The sequence below is a fragment of the Cetorhinus maximus genome, chromosome 16, assembly GCF_964194155.1.
Source record: "Cetorhinus maximus chromosome 16, sCetMax3.hap1.1, whole genome shotgun sequence".
Taxonomy (NCBI): Eukaryota; Metazoa; Chordata; class Chondrichthyes; order Lamniformes; family Cetorhinidae; genus Cetorhinus; species Cetorhinus maximus.
In genome coordinates, this window is record NC_135894.1 from 28339858 (window position 1) to 28364678 (window position 24821).

At 43.4% G+C, this 24821-nt stretch overlaps 1 protein-coding gene across 3 annotated transcripts in view; it reads right to left on the reverse strand.

Annotated features, from left to right (window-relative positions):
• The window catches only part of LOC144691466 (AP-1 complex subunit sigma-2), a 51518-nt gene that overhangs the window by 14305 nt on the left and 12392 nt on the right, over positions 1 to 24821 (reverse strand). For 2 of the 3 annotated variants that reach the window (XM_078559572.1, XM_078559573.1), the window contains exons 3-4: positions 20146 to 20254; positions 17148 to 17285 (exon numbers count right to left, since the gene is read on the reverse strand). In XM_078559572.1, coding sequence (XP_078415698.1) covers positions 17148 to 17285; positions 20146 to 20254 — 247 coding nt within the window. Of the gene's footprint in view, positions 1 to 5950; positions 6052 to 17147; positions 17286 to 20145; positions 20255 to 24821 lie in introns of all 3 variants that reach the window. The other variant, XM_078559571.1, reaches the window with a different exon arrangement.

Here is a 24821-nt window from a genome sequence, read left to right on the forward strand (position 1 = left end):
ATTCATTCAGTATCTCTTCCATTTCTTCTGTCTCCACACACAGATTACCACCTTTGTCCCTGAGTGGGCCTACCCTTTCCCTGGCTACCCTCTTGCTTTTTACATATGTATAAAAGGCCTTGGGATTTTCCTTAATCCTGGTTGCCAGTGACTTTTCATGATCCCTTTTAGCCCTCCTGACTCCTTGCTTAAGTTTCTTCCTACTTTCTTTATATTCTCCACGGGCTTCATCTGTTCCCAGCCTTCTAGCCCTTATGAATGCTTCCCTTTTCTTTTTGACTAATCTCACAATATCCTTCGTTATCCAAGGTTCCTGAAACTTGCCATGCTTATCCTTCATCCTAGCAGGAACATGGTGGTCCTGAATTCTTATCAACTGACGTTTGAAAGCCCCCCACATGTCAGTTGTTGATTTGCCCTCAAACATCCGCCTCCAATCTAGATTCCTCAGTTGCTGCCTAATATCGTTATAATTAGCCTTCTCCCAATTAAGAACCTTAACCCGAGGACTCCTGTTATCCTTATCCACCAGTACCTTGAAACTTACTGAATTATGGTCACTTTTCCTGAAATACTCCCCTACTGAAACTTCGACTACCTGGCCGGGTTCATTCCCTAATACCAGGTCCAATATTGCCCCTTCCCTAGTTGGACTATCTACATATTGTCTGAGGAAGCCCTCCTGGATGCATCTTACAAATTCTGCACCATCCAAACCCCTAGCACTAAGTGATTCCCAGTCAATATAGGGAAAGTTAAAATTACCCACCACAACAGCCCTATTGCTTTTACATCTTTCTAAAATCTGCCTACATAACTGTTCCTCAATTTCCCGCCGGCAATTGAGAGGCCTATAGTAAACCCCCAACATTGTGACTGCACCCTTCCTATTCCGGAGCTCTACCCATATTGCCTCGCTGCATGAGCCCACCGAGGTGTCCTCCTGTCGTACAGTTGTGATATTCCCCTTAACCAGTAGTGCAACTCCCCAACCTCTTCTACATCCCTCTCTATCCTGCCTGAAACATCTAAATCCTGGAACGTTTATTTGCCAATCCTGTCCATCCTTCAACCAAGTCTCTGTAATAGCAATGACATCATAGTCCCAAGTACTAATCCAAGCTCTAAGATCATCTGCCTTGCCTGTTATACTTCTCACATTGAAACAAATGCATTTCAGACCCCCAGTCCCACTGTGTTCAATAATTTCTCCCTGCCTGCCCTTCCTCTTAGTCCTACTGGCCATATTCACTGGTTCTCAGTCATTTATTTCACCTGCTGACCTATTGCTCTGGTTCCCACCCTCCTGCCATACTAGTTTAAACCCTCCCGAGTGACACTAGCAAACCTCGCAGACAGCATATTGGTGCCCCTCCAGTTCAGATGCAACTCATCCTTATTGTACAGGTCCCACCTGCCCCGGAAGAGATCCCACTGATCCAGATATCAGAAACCCTCCCTCCTACACCATCTGTTCAGCCGCACTATCTTCCTATTTCTAGCCTCACTGGCACGTGGCACAGGGAGTAATCCTGAGATTACAACCCTAGAGGTCCTGTTTTTTTAACTTTCTGCCTAACTCCCTGAACTCCCACTGCAGGACCTCGTCACTCTTCCTGCCTATGTCGTTAGTACCAATGTGTACCACGACCTCTGGCTGTTCTCCCTCCCCCTTCAGAATGTCCTGTACCCGATCAGAGACATCCTGGTCCCTGGCACCAGGGAGGCAACATACCATCCTGGTGTCTCTTTCACGACCACAGAAGCGCCTATCTGAGCCCCTGACTATAGAGTCCCCTATGACAATTGCTCTTCTGTGCTTTGACCCCCCTTGCTGAACAACAGAGACAGCCGTGGTGCCACTGCTCTGGCTACTGCTGTTGATTTCCCCTGATAGGCCAACCCCCCAACAGTATCCAAAACGGTATACCTGTTATAGAGGGGGACAGCCACAGGGGATTTCTGCACTGACTGCCTGCCCCTTCTAGCGGTCACCCATCTATCTGTCTGTACCTTGGGTGTGACCACGTCTCCAAAACTCCTGTCAATGATGCTTTCCGCCACCTGAATGCTCCTAAGTGCATCCAGCTGCTGCTCCAACCGATCCATGCGGTCTGAGGAGCTGCAACTGGGCACCCTCTTTTCATTTCTGCCCTCCAATGCCTACCTCAACCTCCCTGCTATCTTACAGCCATTCCAGGCTTGACTCCCTCTTAGATAAGTCTAAGCTTCCCTCTGTGCCTCTCCTGGCATCCACCAAAGAGCTCCTCAAAGCACTTGGCACTGCTTCCCTAAGGGCAGCAAGCCCAACTATCCCATCCCACACTCTCATCAACCTTCCCCTCCACGCCCCCTCACCCAGTGCACCCACTGGAGGCTAACTTTGCCAATCTTCTTTCTATTCAACTTGTCCCTCCCACTGCTGACCCTGTGGACTCTGCAGCAGATCACTCTCACCACCTCTCCACATCTCTCTCCAGAATTTATCCACATTTCTCCTTAATGAAGTTTCCCTGCCTGGCTATATCCTCCACCATTTACCTTTGGTCTGTTCCTTACTCCTCTGGCACTTCCACCTCTTTAGAGCATCTCACCTTGTTCCACCCCCCTCACCTCTCATTTAAATCATCATTCACTACCACCCTTCCAAATAAGCTAAAAGTATTCTCACCGAATAAGCTAAAAGTATTCTCACCGAGGTACTGTCACTGCTTTCCTCCCTCAGCCTCTGCGCACTGAACGACATCGCATCCTCAGTGATCTAAAACTCCATCGCAACTGGTTATGCTCTCTTTCCTCTCGGAGTTCATTGCCCTCTTCTTCTCTTCCACCATGTAAACTCCCCAACTCATATTCACGGCCACTCCTTGACTCTCATATGGCCTTGCTACTCCTGTTGTGCCAATCACAGGTAAACCCGTTTCTAATATTTTTCTTGTATTGCTGTGCACCCACTCTTGTCCTTCCCCCTCCCAACACTACTTCCTTCTGTATCTACGCCTAGTAAAATCTCTCTCCCAATTCACTCAACTGTACTTCCAAATGTCTAGCCTTTGGCCCTCCATTCTCCACATTTCTGCAGCTAATCTTCACTTCTGATGCCCTAATCCTGATTAACAACAGAACTCTCTCTCTATCTCACCTGGGCCATTGCCTCCCACATCAGATATTATCAGGTGCTGCTCCTGTCTGTTAAAACTGACTCACTATTTCAGGATCATCCTGGAATGCAAAGATAATTCCTGGCTTCTTTATTAAAAACTGTCTCTTAAACTCCTCTCCCCATCTTCTCCTCCCCTCTCACCTTTCTCAAGTGCGAGGAGCTCATCGATTTCTTCGTCACTAAGACTGAGACCATCGAATCAGCAGCCTCTGTCACTTTTCTCCCTTCCACCAGCCCACCAGGACAAACTTCTTCTACAGCTCCCCCTGCCCTGAACATATATTGTTTTCTACTCTCATATCTCCCCTCACGCCTTCTCCAAACTCATCATGTCTAGACAGGAGACCTATCCTCTTAACCATATTCCCACTAAACTGTTGACCATCCAACATCCCCTACAGGCTCCCATGTTAGCTGAAAATGTTAACAGTTCTCTCTCCTCCTGTGCTGTCCCCACCCCTTCAAATCTGCTGTCATCAACCTTCTCCTCAAAAAAAACCTTTGATTCCACCATCCTTGCAAACTCCCAACCCATCTCCAACCTCCCTTTCCTCGCCAAAGTCCTTGAAGGTGTAGTCACCTACCAAATCTGTGCCCATTTTTCCATAGCTTCCATGTTTGAATCACTCCAATCAGGTTTCCGCCCTGTCACAGGACTGAAACAGCTTGTATCAAAGTCACAAACAACATCATCTGTGACTGTGACAAGGTAAACTTCCCCTCCTCGTCCTGTCTGCAGCCTTTGACACAGTTGGCCACACCATCCTCATCCAACCCCTGTCCACTGTCGTCCAGCTGGGTGGGACTGCTCTTACCTGGTTCCATTCAGAGAATTACCTGCAATAGTCTCACTACTGCTGCCACACTCTTAGCTCGGACGAACCAGGCTGCTTGCAACCTTGGTATCATGTTTACACCAGAGATGAGATTCCTACCACTTATCACAACAGCACTAAGGCCACTGATTTCCACCTCCTTTTCATTCTCCAACTTCACCCTGCCACAGCTCATCTGCAGCTGAAACCCTTGTCCATGCTTTTGTTCCCTCAACACTTGACTATTTTGACACTCTCCTGGCCAGCCTCCCATGTTCTACCCTCAGTAAATTTGAGGTCCTTGTCCTAACTTGCACCAGTTCCCACTCACCCATTACCCCTGTGCTCTACATTGGCTCCCAGTCAAGCAAACTTCAATTTTTAAATTTTTTCCCACCCTTGATTTTAGGTCACTCCACAGTCTCACCCTCCCGATCTCTGCACTCTCCTCCTGCCCCACAACCCTCCGAGGTATCTCCGTTCATCTTATTCTGGCCTCTTGAGCATCCTTGATTTTCATTGCTCCACCACTGGTGGCCGTGACTTCAGCTGGTGGGCCCAAAGCCTGGAACTCCCCCCATAAACCTCTCCACTTCGCTTTCCTCCTTTAAGACACACGTTAAAACCTACCTCTTTGACCAAGCTTTTGCCATCAGTCCTAATATCTCCTTATGTGGCTCAATGTCAAATTTTGCTCTATAATGTTCCTGTAAAATGCATTGGGCTATTTTTCACTAAAAGCAATAACACAGGTTAACAAGGTCATAAAAAGGGCAAAAAAACATGGGTTCACATCTAGAGGAATAGATTTAGAAAGTTAAACTGGCACAGAATCTTACATTAGACCACATTTGAATAACTGTACACAATTCTGGTCATGATCTTACAGAAAGGATATAGCGGCACTGTGGAAAGTGCAAGAAAGATCTACAAGAATTATGCTAGAAATGCCTGTTACATGAGTACCAGAAGAACCAGACTTTGCCTTAATGGGTTTTTTTTAGGTTTTCTGCCTTCTAGTGGCCCATCAAGCTACAGCTGAACACAAATTAAGTAGATGATTCATTGGGATAGCGGAATTCCACTACATTTGCCCCAACCACACCTATTTCTACTGCACAAAGCCAAAGCATCCCACTGTAACCTCAACTTCAAAAGGTTATTTTTAGACCAGCTCACTAACAAAGCCAACATCTCAGCACAGTGACGACAGGATATCCTCTTCAGCACACTCGTAAGGCGGCAACTGAACATTTGAAATAATTAAACAGTAAAGTATGGGAAAAGTTTGTAAATCATTTTAAATGTATATTCTGCCTACTCGTCTTGTGTACATTTTAATAAAAGAGAGAAAACCAAAGGTCTCTTTATAAAGAAGGAAGAAATATCCTAGAAATCATTTATCTCCCATCATCAGTAATATCGCAAACCTTACGGAGTTGGATCTCACTCCCCAATTCTTCATTTTGATGATGTATTTTTTCCTCAACACTTGGACGAAATGCCAAATGGTTTAAATTATATTTTAATCACAACTGCACAGCCTCACCTTGAGCACCAACATTCAAAGAGATGACAGGTCTTCTCAAATATCTACAGGGTTGTGTGTAGCTGTTTCAGATCCTTGATTTTGATGCACCAATGTTACTTTATCATAATGTTAAACAGAAGATAGAATAGAGTTGTAAAAAAAAAAGAAGCCTGCTGCAAGTTAAGCATTGCCTTTTCACAATGTTAGCTTCAAACAACAGGAGCAGCCACAAGGCACCAAGTCATTGCAATCATGCAAATTCCAATTAGGACCAACACCATCACCAACCTATTTTGCTTCAAAGTGTGTTTTTATTTCCCCCCAATCTCTTCCTACCACATCAGGCAATTTAGCAATTAATGCCATGGAAATTCTGCAAACGTGCATCATTCATTATCCTCCCAAATTATACCCATGCCACTCAAATGGGAAAATAGTTACCAATGGTCTGGATGGGAAGCCAAAACAGGCCAATAGCCTAAGATTTCTTTCAATCATAAGATATCGTCAGCTGACAAACTTCCCCAGTCTTCGTTTTGGTTCTAAAACAAAAAATTAAGCAGCATGTGAGAATTATTGGTTTTCCTCCAGTGTTTCTCCGGAACAGGAGCATCGTTATCAACATGATAGGACAAAGGCATACAATTAAACATCATGCAGCACATTGTTTCTTTACCTGCACAGTGGTCACAAGCAGAAGCTGCTATTTCAAGTTAGTGCAAGGAGTACAGCAAGGACATGAAATTGGGGAACGCAGCAATATAACAGCTGAAGTTCTACTGTATAAAGCCATTAAGTAATTGCTTTATTCAAAGTTAAAATCTTGCACTATAATTGAAAATGACTGAATACAGTAATGTGCATTTATTTTGATATGGTGCATATAGCTTTGAAACTGTTAGTTCACTGAAGTTAGATTCTTATTTCATGATCTGTGTATGCTACAGGAATAATCTGAATCAAAATCTGGGCTCGAAAAAATTGCATCTCAACTCTGAGCACAAATACTTCACAAATCAATAACTATTTGTGGACAGTCCCCAGTCAAGCATACAAATGACTGATGCATGATTGGGACAGGATCCATTACCAGGCACATTCACACCCTGCCAGCTAGAACTCTAGACCAAAAAGGTCACAAGGATTAAAATGGAATGTGGAGAGTAATTTCATCAACTTGCTCCTACGCAGGCAGTAATCACCACATAATCAGAAAGTGCAAACTCATAGCTATTAAAATTATGAAAAGATTGGTCAATAGTGTACAGATCCTTCTATGGAATTGGCAATAATGAAAATAAAAACTATTAGACTGAAGTTAACACTAGGTGAAAGTTATGCTGCTAAATATTTAATCTAAACCATGCAAAAGATCAGAAACTAACATTTTTGATATTGTACATTTCATTGCATTAAAAAAGAAGAAATCCACATACAATAGGCTCATATGTATTGCATGCATCTGGCAAACATTACTAGAAGTAACAGCTTAATCATCTCTTATAATTAATCAATAGGATAATGGCACTTCATTACGATGTTAGAAGAATGCTCTTCAGGCAATATCAGTCTATAAATTGTACTAGCTCTAGCTTTTCGCAAGTCGTATTACAAGGTAAAACATTAGCAAGAGTCTATGACAGCTCCTCAGCTCAGAGATAGAATCCGCCAACTCACAGGGAAATCAAACAGAAAAGCAACCAAACAGCTGAAACTCTTGAAAGAAAAGAATGACCTCTTACAGCTGAGAAATTGGTAGGTTCTATCAGACAGCACAAACTGGATGTGGGAAGTAGAAAAAGTAGTAGTGCCACTCTGACATTGAAACTAAGGTGCAGAGATTCATTCTTCATCTAACTTCAAACAGTAGGGTCTATCCTTTTGGAGTAGGGAACTGGATTAAAAATAGGATTAAAAATTAAAAAGCTAAAAATCCACACTCACCATACAACAGTATTCTTTCACACCCACCCCATTTTCCCCAAGACTGTACCTTGTGAATGTTTTTTTCTGCCCTGCTATCCCTTTCCTTCCTTGGTGACCTGCCCTGGCACATCACTCATTCCCTGCTGCCTGTAAGCTGTCCACTTGTGCTACTGGAGCTGGAGAGGCCACTTCTGCCATTTTAACTTTTTGAGGGGGTATTTCCTAATGATTCAAAAAGACTGATACTTAATAGGTCTAACTGAACCAATCAGAAAGCAGCCTGTACTACACATCTAGGTCTGGGCAGATTGAAGAGCCAAGGGTTCCTGGCACAGAAGTTCCCAATGTTACTCCGAAACTCAAAGGAAACAAGGCGACTCGAGACCAGGCAGTTGCAAACAATCACTACTCGATGTAGGCAATTGATGCTGATTGCATATATTGGACCCTGCGGACTGAATCTTCTATGCTCTAGATAATAGCAAGAGGCGGATGCTCTTCAACTGCAGAATCATAGATACAATGGTTACAGTACAGAAGGAGGCCATTCGTCCCATTGTGCCTGCAGAGAGCAAGCACAGGCACAATGGGCCAATTAGCCTCCGCCTGTACCGTAACCATTCTATGATTCTGCAGCATGGCTATTAAAAATGTTTTTAAAAAAAAATTAAGTTATTTTGTAAGTATGCAGTGAGAGGAAAATCAGACATTTTGCTAAAATGTAGCACCATTTTCAGAAAGTATCACAATTAATATACATTAGTTCTGCTCCACCAGTAATTTGAATAGGGCAAAATGTGAAAGCATACAATTAAAAAAAAATCAATGCTGAAATTAATGTGATTTTGCTGGCGATTATGTCTTGGCAGCTCTTAGTACACTTTGAATAAAAAAGGCAGTTAATTTAACCAGAATAAACATTCAATGCAATGGTTCACATGTGCATGCTAGTATAGAAATAGATTGATAGGTATGATGACAATTCTACAGAATTAAGATCATTAACGGGAATTCAAATATCTAAGTTAGGTTTTTCAAAATTACTACGCAAGAAAATGGTGGAAATCTATTGTTAATCATTAGTATTACACCACTTGAAGCAAGTTAGACAATCCTCATCATAAAACTTTGCTCTTTGTGAACAACAGAAGCAGTTACTGTTTTAGGGGTATAGTCTGAATTTAGTTTTGCATACATCCCCTCAGCCTTATATCCCAACAATGCTCCATCATGTTCCCTGGGGTAGTGATGAGATGCAGTCTGGCAGCTGTACATCTCCATGTTGTGAATCACTGTTAACTACACTGTTATAGGAAGTTACTGAAAGGGAGGTAAGTGGCTTACAACAAAGCCAGTGGGGGTTGGCTAGAGGCCTGTATCTGTAAAAGTGAGGAGGGATTCTCTCAGCTCAATCTCAGGGCGAGCCAGGAAAAAGTTAGTGAGAGAAAGAATTGCATCGAATCTCATGCTCTTCTTCCCTTTCTCTTTCCTTTCTTTTCTTGCCTTCTCTCTCTCTACATTTAATCACAGCCCAGAGACTATGCACACACTGTTTGTATGCTCATACTCTCAGTGAATGGATTTGTGGTACCATAGTATTTGATGCAGCTCACCTCAACTCATCCCTCTTAAAAACATACAGGAATCAATGTGCGTAGAGCATAGCTTGGAGAAAATTGACTTTATATGGTTATTGACTGCACCAGTTCAAGTTCATTGGTTCAGAAGCCAGGCAAAGAGAGCGAGAAGAGGTGACCTGTAAACCTCATTGTTGCCCAAGACAAGGACCAACCACTGACCTTCTTAGTGTATCACACACTGCAACACCAGGGCAGTGTGTTTATCCACCAAGGTGTTCTTAACACATCAAATTTGGTCTTATCTTTTGTTTCTTTCATCATTTCTCTCATCTCTGAGCTGCCCTTGGAATTATTGACAGTGGTTGAAATGTCAACTGAAGCATATTGATTGATAGCCAGCTAACATTAAACTTCTGCCTTGAGTTTATTCTAAGACAGGCCACAAGATGGCAGTTATTATAAAACTATCCACTGCATCGGTCCCGATGCGCACGCACACAAGCTTTCAGTTCATTGAGATTGATCTCTGTGATTACATTTTTTCGAGCCCCGTAATTTATAGTAAACAGTAAATGCAATTAGGCTTGCGTTAAAAGCACTGGTTATTCATCTATTCTAGGGATTGTGTTTGTTAAGGAATATGAGAGATAAGAAACTACATATTAAGTTTATCTGTTAGGACAGGACAGGACTGTTTGACATATTGAAGCCCACAATTGTTATTTGGTTAGATAACACATTCTGAAACTCAAGGGAATTCATTACATTTGATCCACTGATCTAGTCCAGTCAAATGAACCCAGTGCTAATGCAAATGGTGACAGGATAAGATACCTCAAATTAAAATGACAATGTTCACTTTACTGCCTAAACTCTCACCCACATGCATTAATTCCTTCAACTTCTCACATCATAATTCCTATAAAAAAGATAAATGTTCCTACATTTGAGCAGCTACAGTGCAATATGCCCATTATCACTTCACGCTCACCTGTGTGTAACCTATACATCTGATTTTTATACACTACACCAATAATTGTCAGTTTGGGATTGTTGGATTGAGAGCTTGTACATACACTCTGGTTTTTCCACCTGTATAAATACTAGGATCAAACTGGAGGCTTGTATACTTTCAAAGTACACCATACATTTTTGGAAATTACCTTTCTGTTAAAAAGGCAAATTCACAAATTAAAAAATAATCACTTTAAATGGGAATATTTATAACATGAAGTGGTTCTTATAATAGAAATCTGAAAATAAATAGCTGTGTGGATGAAGTACTTACCAGCCACAGTGAACGAGTAAGACTCTTATTTTGATGCAAGACACATGCATATTAAAACGTCCAAAGTATTGTCAAAACATATCACATCTGGTAAAGCGGGGGAGGTATGCCAATGTACAGATACAGTGTGCACTGAGTGACAATCCAGGTACCCTACACAGCAGCTTCCTCAGCTTGGGTTAAGACATCAGATGAAGTAACCTACATAGGCAAAGGCCACTCTTATGCACATCCAGCACACTGACTAGAGGCACATGAATAGGCCACCTTATGAATAATGGCATGTTAGCATACATGCATGTGTGCATGGAGGCAGGAGAAATGTAGGGAGAGAAGAGAAAGAAAGAAGGGATGTGGGAACTATTTCAATGACACAGGAACATCAAAAAAGTAAACTGTCATTTTGTTTCTAACTATGCAGTACCCTAGCATACAGCAATAGGCAGCAGAGATGATAATGGTTGGAGCATGGATCAGACTCTCCAGAAGTGATTACCAGACTTACATTAAAATATTCTATCACAGAAGGCATTCAACATGAAACATTACAGATTTTAAATGCCTATTCAGAATAAATTCCAGTTAAAGCGCTCAGGACAAGCCACTGAAATGGCACACTCAGCTTAATATGCAAGATAACAATTGTGCAGAAAAAATTCGATGAACTTCTGGTAAAGAAAGCTGTTCCATGCAACCTAGGTACTCAAGTATCTTTGCATTACCAAAGTACAGAGTGTCAGGAAAGGGAAAAGCCAAGAGGGGCTTCCAACAGAAGACCTTAAAAGAAGCTTTTTAAAAATTCTTTCATGAGAAGTGGGCGCCATTGACAAGACCAACATTTATTGCCCATCCTTAATTGCCCTTGAGAAGGTGGCGGTGAGCCACTTTCTTGAACCACTGCTACCTTTGTGGTGGTGGTACACCCACAGTGTTGTTTGGGAGGAAACCAGTTCAGTCTCTGGTCAATGGTAACCCCCAGGATGTTGATGGTGGAGGATTCAGTGATGGTAATGCCATTGAATGTCAAGGAGCAATGGTTGGATTCTCTCTTGTTGGAGATGGTCATTGCCTGGCACTTGTGTGGTGCGAATGTTACTTGCCTCCTGTCAGCCCAAACCTGGATACTGTCCAGGTCTTGCTGCATCTGGACATGGACTGCTTCAGTATCTGAGGAGTCATGAATGGTGCTGAACATTGTGCAATCATCAGCAAACATCCCCACTTCTGACCATATGATGGAAGGGAGGTCAATGATGAAGCAACTGCAGATTGTTGGGCCTAGGACACTAACCTGAGGAACTCCTGCAGTGATGTCCTGGAACAACCGCAACCATCTTCCTTTGCACGAGGTATGACTCCAACCAGCAGAGTGTTTTCCCTCTTATTCCCATTGACTCCAGTTTTGCTAGGTTCCTTGAAGCCACACTCGATCAAATGCTACCTTGATGTCAAGGGCAGTCACTCTCACCTCACTTCTTGAATTCAGCTCGTTTGTCCAAGTTTGAACCAAGGCTGTAATGAGGTCAGGAGCTGAGTGGCCCTGGTGGAACCCAAACTGAGTGCCAGTGAGCAGGTTATATGCTAAGCAAGTGCCGCTTGATAGCACTGTTGATGACCCCTCCCATTACTTCACTGTTAATCGAGAGTAGACTGATGGGGTGGTAATTGACTGGGTTGCATTTGTCCTGCTGTGTGTGTACAAGACATATCTGGGCAATTTTTCCACATTGCCAGGTAGATGCCAGTGCTGTAGCTGTACTGGACAGCTTGGCTAGGGGCACGGCAAGTTCTTGAGCACAAGTGTTCAGTACTATTGTCGGAATATTTTGTCAGGGCCCATAGCCTTTGCAATATCCAGTGCCACTTTTTTGCTATCACGTGGAGTCAATCGAATTGGCTGAAGACTGCATTTGGACATGGACTACTTCAGTATCTAAGGAATCATGAATGGTGCTGAACATTGAACTAGAGAAAGAGAAGCTAAACTAATTTCTATTATTAGGCACAGCTTGTCCCATGAAAGGCTACCATTTACCATATTTTGTGGATATATGTAGTGTTTTGCACACTCTCAGGATATCCCAAAGCCAATTAAACACCTCCTGAAGGGCATTCACTGTTGTAATGTAGGAAAGGTGACAGCCAATTTTGTGCACTACAAGCTCCCACAAACAGCAATGTGATAATGCCCATTTAATCTATTCTTCTTGGTGATGTTGGTTGAGGGATAAATACTGCCCAGGACAGTGGGGAACTCCTCTGCTCTTCTTCCAAATAGTGACATGGGGTCTTCTATGTCCACCTGAGATGAGGCATTGGCTTAATATCTCATCCAAAAAGGCAACATTTCCAACAGTACAGCGTTCCATCAGTACTGCACTGTCAGCCTAGGTATTCCCTCGAGTGGGAATAAGGTATGGAGACTGCGTTATAAACAGAGCGAACAATATCATTATTGATATGCATCAAGCCAATGAAGACATGTTACTAAGTTGGCAGCTGTCTGAAGGACCCCAGGAAGATGCTGCAGTTGTAAGGAACAGGAACACCAATGTGTGTGCGTGCTCCGAGGAAGCTGTATATCTATTTCAGCACTTGCTAATAAGAGGTCTGCTTCTTAATGAGGTAGCAACCTTGATAATAGCTTTAGATGTCTTGACGGCAGTTAGCAGAAGATTGAGAATGTTACAAGGAAGCTAACATGCTTTGAAGCCAAATGAACAAATGGATGACAGTTTGTTGTGATTGGTATAGTGGAGCAATACCCAATCATGATGGTTTCCATAAGCTTCTGCAAGTCTACTTGTTAGAATATTAGTGTGTAGATAATAATCTGACTTGGATCTGACTGATGACCAAGGAAGCGGCTTATTCCTTGGATAAAAGTTTACCAACCTGATCTCTATGGATCAGTAGAAACAAAAGGGTTGGCATTTCTATTGCACCTTTCACATCCTCTGGACATCCTTTACAGCCAATTCTTTTCCAAGTGCAGTCACAGATGTGTTGTGGCGAAACACAGCAGCCTATTTTTCCCAGCAAGGTCCTACAAACAGTACTGTGATCCATGATCAGATATATTTTTAACAGAAAGGGATGATAATTGAGGGATAAGTATTGGTCAGGAGCCTGGGAGATCTCTACTTTGCTTCTTTGAATAACATAACAGAACCTTTGCAACCATTGGAGAAGATCAGAGATCCAAAAAAGATCAATAAGGACAATGGACAGAGGGCTGGATAGGATGGGATAGGATACCATCTGCAGAGCTTTGAGCAAGTTAGACTTTACATAGCGTAGAACCCGGGAAGCAAGTAAGCAGATTTGGGGAAAAGTTAACAAACCTAAAGTAGGAGATGAAGGTTTCACTTGTGCTAAGGTAGTGGTATAAATATTAAAAGTTGTAGAGGTAGAATAAATGATGGCCATGGAGCTTGAAGCTCAGGCCAGGGTGAAACAGGACACAGATTGTGCACCATCAAGTTCAGCCTGAAAAAGCAGACACTGGGGAACGATGAGACACTTTCATCCATTCATCTTCACATCGCTTCTCCTGGTGAGTGTCGCGGTGGCAGTAATCTGAGCAGGGCTGACTAGACTTCCCTTTCCTCAACCAGAGATTCCAGCTCCTCTTGGGGGATTCCCAGGCCAGCCGAGAGATGTAATCCCTCCAGCGTATCGTGGGTCGGCCTCGAGGTCTCTGACCAGTGGGCCGTGCCTGGTACAACTCCAGCAGGAGCCTACCAGGGGGCATCCTTATCAGATGCCCAACCCACTTCTCAACTGGCCCCTCTCGATCCGGAGGAGCAGTGACTCTATTCTGAAGCTCTCCTGGATTGCCGAACTCCTCACCCTGTCCCGAAGAGTATGCCCAGCAACCCTGCGGAGAAACCTCATTTCCATCACTTGTACCCGCAATCTTATCCTTACGGTCATCACCCACAGTTCATGACCATAGGTGAGGATGGGGATGTAGATCAACCGGTAAAGCGAGAGCTTCATCCTAAAACTCAGCTCCCGCTTCACCACCACAGACCTGTAGAGCGCTCACAGAACTGCAGCCGCCACACATATCCGCTGGTCAATCACCTAACCCTTGCCATCGCTCGCGTTCAAGATCCCGAGATACTTGAACTTCTCCACTAAGGGAAGCTGCTCCCCCCTCACCTGGGGAGAATAACCCACTCTTTTCGGGAGAGAACCATGACCTCAGGCCTGGAGGTGCTGATCCACATCCCAGCCGCATCACCCTCGGCAACAAAACGTTCGAGCGCGCGCTGGAGATCACAGTCGGATGAAGCAAGAAGCACAACATCATCTGCAAACAGCAGAGATGCCACCCTCAAACCCCCAAACTGGATACCCTCCGTACCTCAGTTGTGCCTTGATATCCTGTCCATGAAACTCATGAACAGGAATGAAGACGAGATGCACCATTGGCGGCGTCCAACACCCACCTTGAATGAATTTGACTTAACGCCGAGAATACGGACACAACTCTCACTCCGCCAACAGAGGGGCCTGACAGAACACAGAAGCAGTACCAGCACCTCATATTCCCACAGCATCTCCCACAAAATATCCCAAGGAACGTGGTCGCACGCCTTCTCCAGGTCTACAAAACAGAGGTGGGCCAGACTAGCAAACTCCCACGAATCCTCAAATATCCATGAGAGGGCAAAGAGCTGATCCACTGTTCCACAGCAAGGGTGGAATCCACATTGTTCCTCCTGAATCTGAGGTTCGATTGACGGACTAAGTCTCCTCTCCAGCACTCTGGCATTGGCTTTCCCAGGGAGGCTGAGGAGTGTGATCCCTCTATAATTGTAACACACCCTCTGGTCCCCTTTCTTAAAGATGGGGACCAGCACCACAGTTTGCCAATCCAGCGGTATTGTCCCCACCTTCCATGCAACACTGAAGAAGCTGCTAACCACAACACCCCAGCACTGTCCAGCACCTTCAATATCATTATGATGCCATCTGCTAATCTGTCTCCATGGCCTTCTCCAAACTCCTCCCAAGCCGGAGCTTCAACAGCTGCTGCTGTAGCCATCCTGGCCAACAAGTACCCCTCAACCAAATGAGGAGACCAATTTACGAGAATTGCCCAGAAAGCCTCCTTCTTTGATTTGACAGCCTCCCTCACCACTGTTGTCCACCAGCAGGTCCTAGGGTTGCCGCCATGACAGGCACCGGCCACCTTCAAGCCACAGCTTTTCATGGCCACCTCAATGATTGAAGTCTTGGACGTGGCCCATTCGGACTCGATGTCCTTGGCCTCACCCAGGATACAAGAGAAATTCTTCCGGAGATGGGAGCTGAAATCACTTCATGCAGAAATGTCCATCAGACATTCCCAGGTGACCCTCACAGCACGTTTGAGCCTCCCATGACTGTCCAGCCCACGTCCCGCGCGCCAAATCCAACTCATCACCAAATGGTGATCAGTTGACAGCTCCGTCCCTCTTTTCACCCAAGTGTCCAGAACATATGGCCTCAGGTCCAATGACACAACTATAAAGTCAATCACCGACCTTCGACCCAAGGTGCTCTGGTACCAAGTACACTTATGAGCATCGTGTTTGCACGTGGTGTTTGTTATGGACAATCCATGACTAGCACAGAAGTCCAGTAACAACTCACCACTCGGGTTCAGATCGGGGAGACTGTTCCTCCCAGTCACCCCTCTCTAGGTATCCCCCTTTGTTGCCTGCGTAAGCATTGAAGTCACTCAGCGAGACAACAGAGTCACTTGGTGGCACCCTATCGAGCACCAATGCCACCATCTCGAAGAAGGCTGAGTACTCCGAGCTGCTGTTTGCTGCATAAACGCAAACAACAAGCTTTCCTCTCTGAGGCCCAAAGCCTGATTGAGGCGACCTTCTAGTCCACTGGGACAAATTGCAACCGTGTGGCATCCAGCCAGGGACTTGCAAGCATTCCCACACCCACCTGGGGCCTCTCAGGGGGGCTGCTCTGGAGTAGGAGAGGGACCACCCTCAATTGAGAAGTTTGGTTCCAGAGCCAATTCTACATGTGGCAGAATGGCAGCGAGCGAGACACTTTAATCCTAATGTTTTCATGCAAATACCTCCTGGTAATAGTTAGGTATAATGAGATACAACAGTTCTGAAGAGTCTGTAGAGTAATTATTCTGAGAAAGGTACACAGTGATGCTTAACCACCAAGTTATCCCAGCATGCTGCTTGTTCTATTAAATTTTGCACAATACCGTGCATTTGGCTCTATGTAATAACATTCAAACTATACTGAAAAGTATGATAAAAATGAGTCCAGCTTTTAGGTTTCAGCAATGGGACAGTAAAGAAGCACAGGTAAGTAACAAGGGGGGCGCTAAACTAATACGGCTGTAACTAGAACTTGTGTCAAACCTGAATGAGAAACCGAGCTCTCTAGACAAAGGAGAATTTATGGAGGAAGAGGGAGAAGAGGGAGACAATATAGAACAAAAGGTAAACTGGAGAGTTTTAAAAAGGCAGAAATTATCGTATCTGAGGAATCATGGCTATCTTAAGTGACCAAGCCTAAGCAAACGTGGGACAAAAAGCTGCAGTTTTTTTTGAATCCAGAAAAAAAAATTTAAGACATGTACACCTTTACATCTATGCAAACAATTTTAACAACAAATTTGACTTGTCACAAGACAATGCAACTGCACACTACACACAGCATACCGCAAACACAAAGGAAGGAAATTGCAGAAATGGTGCTTTGCAATCGAAGCAGGACTTTTCAGTTAAAATTAGCACAAGGATAATAATTCTTCCTGCCATAACAGAAACATGCTCATGCTCTGGCAAGTACATTCCTCAACTCATACCTCCTGCAGCAGATCAGCTTGTTCGATTGCTTTCAGTACATTCTTCTTTGAAGTCTCCTGCACTTCTCCTCCTAACAAGAACTCATCCAAGATAAAATAAGCCTTCTCAAAGTTAAAGATAATGTCAAGTTCGCAGACCTTCAAAAGGAGGGAAACAAAAATATGGTGATTACACAGCACCACTTGGTTTAGATCTCACCCAATATTAGCACAGACAATATTGTATAACTTGAGTAACTACAATTTTTTAATAAATTGTGCCAAATAAGTTTCTAATCTGCAAATACCAGGCATGCAGGGTTCCCAATCCTCAAGGCAATTCAGCCAAGTTGAGTGAGTGGGCAAATACATGGCAGATGCTGTATAATGTGGATAAATGTGAAGTTATCCACTTCGGTAGGAAAAACAGAATTAGTATTATTTAGAACATTATTCAGAACAGTATTATTTAAATGGTGATAGATGGGAAATGTTGATGTACAAAGGGACCTACCTGGGTGCTCTTGTACACCAATCACTGAAAGCAAGCACACAGGTGCAGCAAGCAGTTAAGAAGGCAAATGGTCTGTATTCACTGGAGTTCAGAAGAAAGAGAGGGGATCTCATTGAAATGTACAAAATTCTGACAGGGCTAGACAAACTGGATGCAGGGATGAAGTTTCCTCTGGCTGGGGGGGTCTAGAACAAGGGGTCACAGTCTCAGGATACGGGGTAGATCATTTGGGACTGAGATGAGGAGAAACTTCTTCACTCAGAGGGTGGTGAACCTGTGGAATTCTCTACCACAGAAGGCTGCGGAGGCCAAGTCACTGAATATATTTAAGAAGGAAATGGATATATTTCTGAACTCTAAAGGCGTCAAGGGGTATGGGGAGAAAGCAGGAGCATGCTGTTGAGATAGAGGATCAGCCATGATCATATTGAATGGCAGAGCAGGCTCGAAGGGCCAAATGACCTCCTACTGCTCCTATTTTCTATGTTTCTAATCAAGGGAAGTGAGTAGCTTTATGTCAGCAATAGTAATGTATTTGTCTTCACAAACAGATATAACGTTTAGGAAGCGCAAGTTATGTATTTAATCACCATACCATTGACAGATGGTGCTACAAAAATACACTGACATGGAACTTCACAAGTTTGGAGTATTAACTAATTATACAAGATTCTGATTTGCTACTGTATGGTCCATATTAAAGCTTACATTTACATAATAGTTACTGTAGGTTATATTTTGATTCACTTCCCTCATCATTTATGTCCTTTTTGCCAATCCCAATACCCATAACTGTACACTTCCAGATTCAGGTCTGCAATAGAGGGGAATTAAGGTTAAGTGCCACATGGCAATAATAATTCTAGCCTTTCAATTAATCTTGTAAAAAAATTGGGTTTAAATTCATAAAAGCCCCTTTTACAGAATATTGGTTCATGACATTATTCCAAATCCAATTCCAAGATCTCAAATCAATGATAAAATTTTGTTAAAGGAACATAAGAAATAGGAGCAAGTGGAGGCCATTCATCCCATCAAGCCTGCTCCACCATTCAACAAGATCATGGCTACTCCAATTGTGGCCTCAACTCCACTTTCCTGACTGACCCCATAACCCTTGACTTCCTTGTAGATCAAAAAATCTGTCTAACTCAGCCTTGAATATATTCAATGATCCAGCCTCCACTGCTCTCTGTGGAAGAGAAATCCAAAGACTAACAACCCTTTGAGAAAAGAAATTCCTCCTCATCTCAGTTTTAAATGGGAGACCCCTTATTTTGAATCTGTGCCCCCTAGTTCTAGATTCCCCACAAGGGAAACTATCCTCTTGGCTTCTACCTTGTCGAGTCCCCTCATAATCTTATAAGTTTCAAAAAATAAGATCACCTCTCATTCTTCTAAGCTCCAACTAAAGCTCAATCTTCCTCATAAGACAATCCCTTCATCCCAGAAATCAACCTAGTGAACCTTCTCTAAACTGCTTCCAATGCAAGTATATCTCTTGTTATTAAAAAAGGTTTCAAACTGAAATGCACCAGAGATGGACATGTACATAATTAAGGTGGACAACTTGAAAATTATACCCATAAATGTACATACCAATCCAATTAAATGTTCTATGTGTGTGTCTATAGCAAAATGGATGGGTCAACCTCCTGGTTGCTATTAGTATAGCCTCTGATAGAATGTGCATCATTAGAATGAAATGAATGAAAGTTTCCATAGTCCCAGAGGACCACAGGCTACTCTCTCATTAGAGAGAGATGACTGGTGGTGAGTTTAACCTGAGGGTCACCACACCTCAGGCGAGGGGCGAGGTTGACCTCAGCCGGCACAGGAATTGAACCTGCACTGTTGGCATCACTCTATCACAAACCAACCATCCAGCCAACTGAGCTAACTGAGCACGCCTAATACTTAGCCATTAATGTCGTCCAACTCCTTAGGTTGGCTGTCAGCATTGTGGAATCAGACCCTGCTTCTTGACAATTGAGAGTGAGGGGGCAGCTTTGAATGAGAATATTTTGGAAGAGAAGATGATCCTGCTCTGAGGGCTTTTTCCTTTTTGGAAAGTTTTCATACCAGCAAGTCAAAAATTTAATCTCCAAATTTAAACAAAATAAGTAAATGACATGATTCACCTTGAAGGAAGAAAATGAACAGATGACTAAAATGTACTATGTCTTTGAGAGCCATTAAACTTGTTCAATGCTCTGAATAATTAGTCAATTCCAATCTGGATTAAATTGGGATTTTGATCTGAACCTTGAATAATGAGATTTCCCCTTTGTATATTTGTCAGATAGTATACATCAGGATAAATAGCACTTAAGAAACTTACAAGCAGACAGATCTGTTCAATGGTGTATGAAATGGACTGTCTGAGAGGCACATGACTTCATAATCTATCTTGCAGTCACACCTTCCAATTTTAAATATCAGTCACATTTGCTGTGCACAAAGGTTGTTATTATATATAAAATGAATCAAAGGTTTTCAACTCACACTTCCAAAATACTTGTCTAGGAGTTCAACATAACGATGGATAATCTCAAGGGTTATGAGCTCATTGTCCTGGTCCTCAATAGCACAGCAGAAATAAAGACTTGCATACCTACACAAACATAATATTTCAGTCACATAAGTTATTAAAACCATTGCACCTTACCTGAAAGCATCAACCCAGAGGACTGACTATAGGAACTTTAAGAAAAATACTGTTTTACACTTCTGGAGTAAACCTCAAAATACATGTTAAATTAACATGCAACCAATATTAATAAGCATTTTTAGACATTTATTAAATCCATACCGAAATGAACAAATTAATGGCACCAAACTCATAACTAGTGGGGTTGAATTCACCCTCTATGGAAATACTATGGAAAAACTACACATTTGCAGAGCATTTTTCACATTTTCAGGATGTCACAAAGCACTTAAAAAACAGAACTTTAAAGTGCAGCATGACCAAATTCCACTCAGCTGAAAGTCAAGACAACTCCTCCAGCAAGCAGCTTTTGTTTATGTGCACAGCACAGGTACGATGAAAAAAAAACTAAATGTACAGCCTGTCAGTCACTGCACAATCTAAAATACAGAAGTAATTTTAAAACACCAGAAATGACACTTCAATGTCAGGGCTGAATGAATGTAGGAGAAAACTTGCTGCAAGGGCTAAATAAAAGAGGGGTGGTGGAAAGACATTATTTGTCCAATTTTTAGCCCGAATGTAAAGGAGGTCAAATTACAATACAAGCCTTAAACTAACAGCGTATCGAAAAATCTATCTCCAACTCATCCTTCAATGACTGCTGTTCTTGTGCATTTTATTCCTGGTCTCTGTATTGAGAATCGTTCCGTCCTTGCATCAGGGCAAGGTGACAGGGAGCAGAATAAACATCAGGAGCTGAACATCAATAAAAAAAGGACAAAAAGCACATGTTGTCACAGGCATGACTGGGGAGTCAGTTAGTGGCAGCAGCCACACAAAGATGCAGCTGACAAAGAGAAGAGGCTGTCTGACAAGTGGATAAACTATCCTTTTAATATGATCAAATCACTGACAGTGATCAGAGACACTGATCAGGATGAAAGTGTGTTTGAGACTTGGAGGAACAGAAGTAAAAAGGTCAAAGGTGTCATCTCAGAACAAGTCATAGTCAAAGAGGTCTACAGCACAGAAAAAGACCCTTCGGCCCATTGAGTCTGCGCCAGTCGAACAAGTACCTAACTATTCTAATCCCATTTTCCAGCACTAGGCCCATAGCCTTGTATGCCATGGCATCGTAAGTGCACATCCAAATACTTCTTAAATGTTATGAGGCTTTCTGCCTCCACCACCCTTTCAGGCAGTGAGTTCCAGATTCCCACCACCCTCTGGGTGAAAAAATTCTTCCTCACATCCCCTCTAAACCTCCTTCCCCTTACCTTAAATCTATGCCTCGTGGTTATTGATCCCTCCACCAAGGGGAAAAGTTCCTTCCTGTCTACCCTATCTATGCCCCTCATAATTTTATACACCTCAATCATGCCCCCTCTCAATCTCCTCTGCTCCAGGGAAAATAACCCCAGTCTATCCAATCTCTCCTCATAACTAAAACTCTCCAGCCCAGGCAACATCCTGGTAAATCTCCTCTGCAATCACATCCTTCCTATCATGCAGATTCCAGAACTGCACGCAATACTAGGCCTAACTAGGATTTTATACAGTTCCAGCATAACCTCCCTATTCTTATATTCTATGCCTTGGCTAATAAAGGCAAGTATCCCATATGCCTTCTTAATCACCTTATCTACCTGTCCCCCTACCTTAAGGGACCGGGTGGACATGCATATCAAGGTCCTTCTGATCCTCAGTACTTCCCAGGGTCCTACCATTCATCGTGTATTCCCGTGCTTTGTTTGTCTTGCCCAAGTGCATCACCTCACACTTATCCGGATTAAATTCCATTTGCCACTGACCAGCCCATCTGACCAACCCGTCTATTTCCTCCTGTAATCTAAGACTATCCTCCTCATTATTTACCACCCCACCAATTTTCACGTCATCCGCAAACTTACTGATCAACCCTCCTACATTCAAGTCTAAATCGTTTATATATACCACAAACAGCACGGGACCCAATACTGATCCCCGTGGAACCCCACTGGACACAGGCATCCAGTCACAAAAACACCCCTCAACCATCACCCCCTGCTTCCTGCCACTCAGCCAATTCTGGATCCAATTTGCCAAACTGCCTTGGATCCCATGGGCTCTTATCTTCGTTATCAGTCTCCCATGCTGGACCTTATCAAAAGCCTTGCTGAAGTCCAAGTAGACTATGTCAAATGCATTGCCCTCATCTACACACCTGGTCACCTCTTCGAAAAATTCAGTCAAATTGGTCAGACATGACCTCCCCTTAACAAAACCATGCTGACTTCCTTGATCAATCTCTGCCTCTCCAAGTGTAGATTAATTCTGTCCCTCAGAATTGCTTCCAATAGTTTCCCCACCACTGAGGTTAGATTGACTGGCCTGTAGTTCCCTGGTTTATCCCTTCCTTCCTTCTTGAATAATGGTACCACAAGTTATTCTGTCCTCCAGTCCTCTGGCACCTCTCCTGTGGCCAGAGAGGTATTGAAAATTATTGCCAGTGCCCCTGCTATCTCCTCCCTTGCCTCACTCAACAGCCTGGGATACATTTAATCTTGGCCTGGAGATTTATCTACTTTTAAGCCCGCCAGACCACTTAGAACCTCCTCCTTATCTATGCTAATTTCTTTAATTATATCACAGTCCTTCTGCCTGATTTCCATACCCACGTCGTCCCTCTCACTTGCGAACACCGACATAAAGTATTCATTTAGAACCCTACCTACGTCTTCCAGCTCCACACACAAATTGCCACTATGGTCCTTACTCTTTCCCTAGTTATCCTCTTACTCTTAATGTATTTGTAAAATAACTTTGGATTTTCCTTTATTTTGCCTGCCAATGTTTTTTCATGCCCCCTTTTTGCTCTCCTAATTTCCTTTCTAAGTTCCTCCCTACACATTCTATACTCCTCTAGGGCTTCCGCTATTTTGAGCTCTCGGTATCTGCCATAAGCCTCTCTTTTTCTCTTTATCCAATCCCACATATACCTCAACATCCAGGGTTCCCTGGATTTGTTGGTCCCATTCTTTGTCTCTACTGGAATATGTTGGCCCCGTACTCTCCCTATTTCCTTCTTGAATGAGTCCCACTGCTCTGACACAGATTTACCTAAAAGTAGCTGCTCCCAGTTCACTCTGGCCAAATCATATCTGACATTATTAAAATTAGCCTTCCCCCAATTTGGAACTCTGATTTCTGGCCCATCCTTGTCCTTTTCCCTAACAACCTTGAATCTAACGGAGTTATGATCACTATGTGCAAAATGCTCCCCCACTGATACCTCTACCACTTGCCTGGCTTCATTCCCTAAAATTAAGTCCAGGATCACCCCCACCCCTCTTGTAGGACCTTCTACGTACTGCCTTAAAAAACTCTCCTGGATGCATTTTAAGAATTCCTCTCCCTCTAAACCTATCACACTATGACTAACCCAGTTAATACTGGGGAAGTTGAAATCTCCCACTATTACTGCCCTATTATATTTACACTTCTCTGAAATTTGCCTACATATCTCCTTTTCTATTTCTCTCTGACTGTTTGGGGGCCTATAGTACACGCCCAGCAATGCGATTGCTCCTTTTTTGTTTTTCAGTTCTACCCATATAGCTTCATTTGAGGAGCCTTCTAAGATGTCATCCCTCCTTACTGCTGTAATTGATTCCTTGATCAATATTGCGATACCTCCTCCTCTTTTACCTCCTTCCCTGTCTCGCCTGAAGACCATATATCCTGGAATATTGAGCTGCCAATCCTGTCCCTCTCTCAACCATGTCTCTGTGACAGCAATGACGTCGTACTTCCATGTGTTAATTTGTGCCCTCAACTCATCTGCTTTATTCATCAGACTCCTTGCATTAAAATAAATACCATTCAACCTTGCCAAGCTCCCTTGTGCCTTAACTGGCCTATAATTTCTATTCCTTCCAGACTCACTTGCTCTCTCTTCTAACTTTGGCTGTGCATCTCCCCCTGCTGAACCTCCTCTCAGGATCCCATCCCCCTGCCAAGTTAGTTTAAACCCTCCCCAACAGCACTAGCAAACGTCCCTGCAAGGATGTTGGTCCCATTCCGGTTCAGGTGCAACCTGTCCGCCTTGTACAGGTCCCACCACCTCCAGAAATGGCCCCAATGTCCCAGAAATCTAAAGCCCTCCCTCCTGCACTATCTCTCCAGCCACGCATTCATCTGGACTAACCTCCTATTTCTATACTCACTAGCACGTAGCACTGGAAGTAATCCAGAGATTACTACCTTTGAGGTCCTGTTTTTTAATCTGTTTCCTAGCTCCCTAAATTCTCCTTGCAGGACCTCATCCCTCTTTCTACCTATGTTGTTGGTACCAATATGTACTACAATCTCTGTCTGTTTGCCCTCCCCCTTTAGGATGCCCTGCAGCCGTTCAGTGACATCCTTGACTCTGGCACCAGGGAGGCAACATACCATCCTGAATCACATCTACGGCTGCAGAAACGCCTGTCTGTTTCCCTTACTTTTGAGTCTCCTACCACTATTGCTCTTCTCTTTTTTCTCCCCCCAC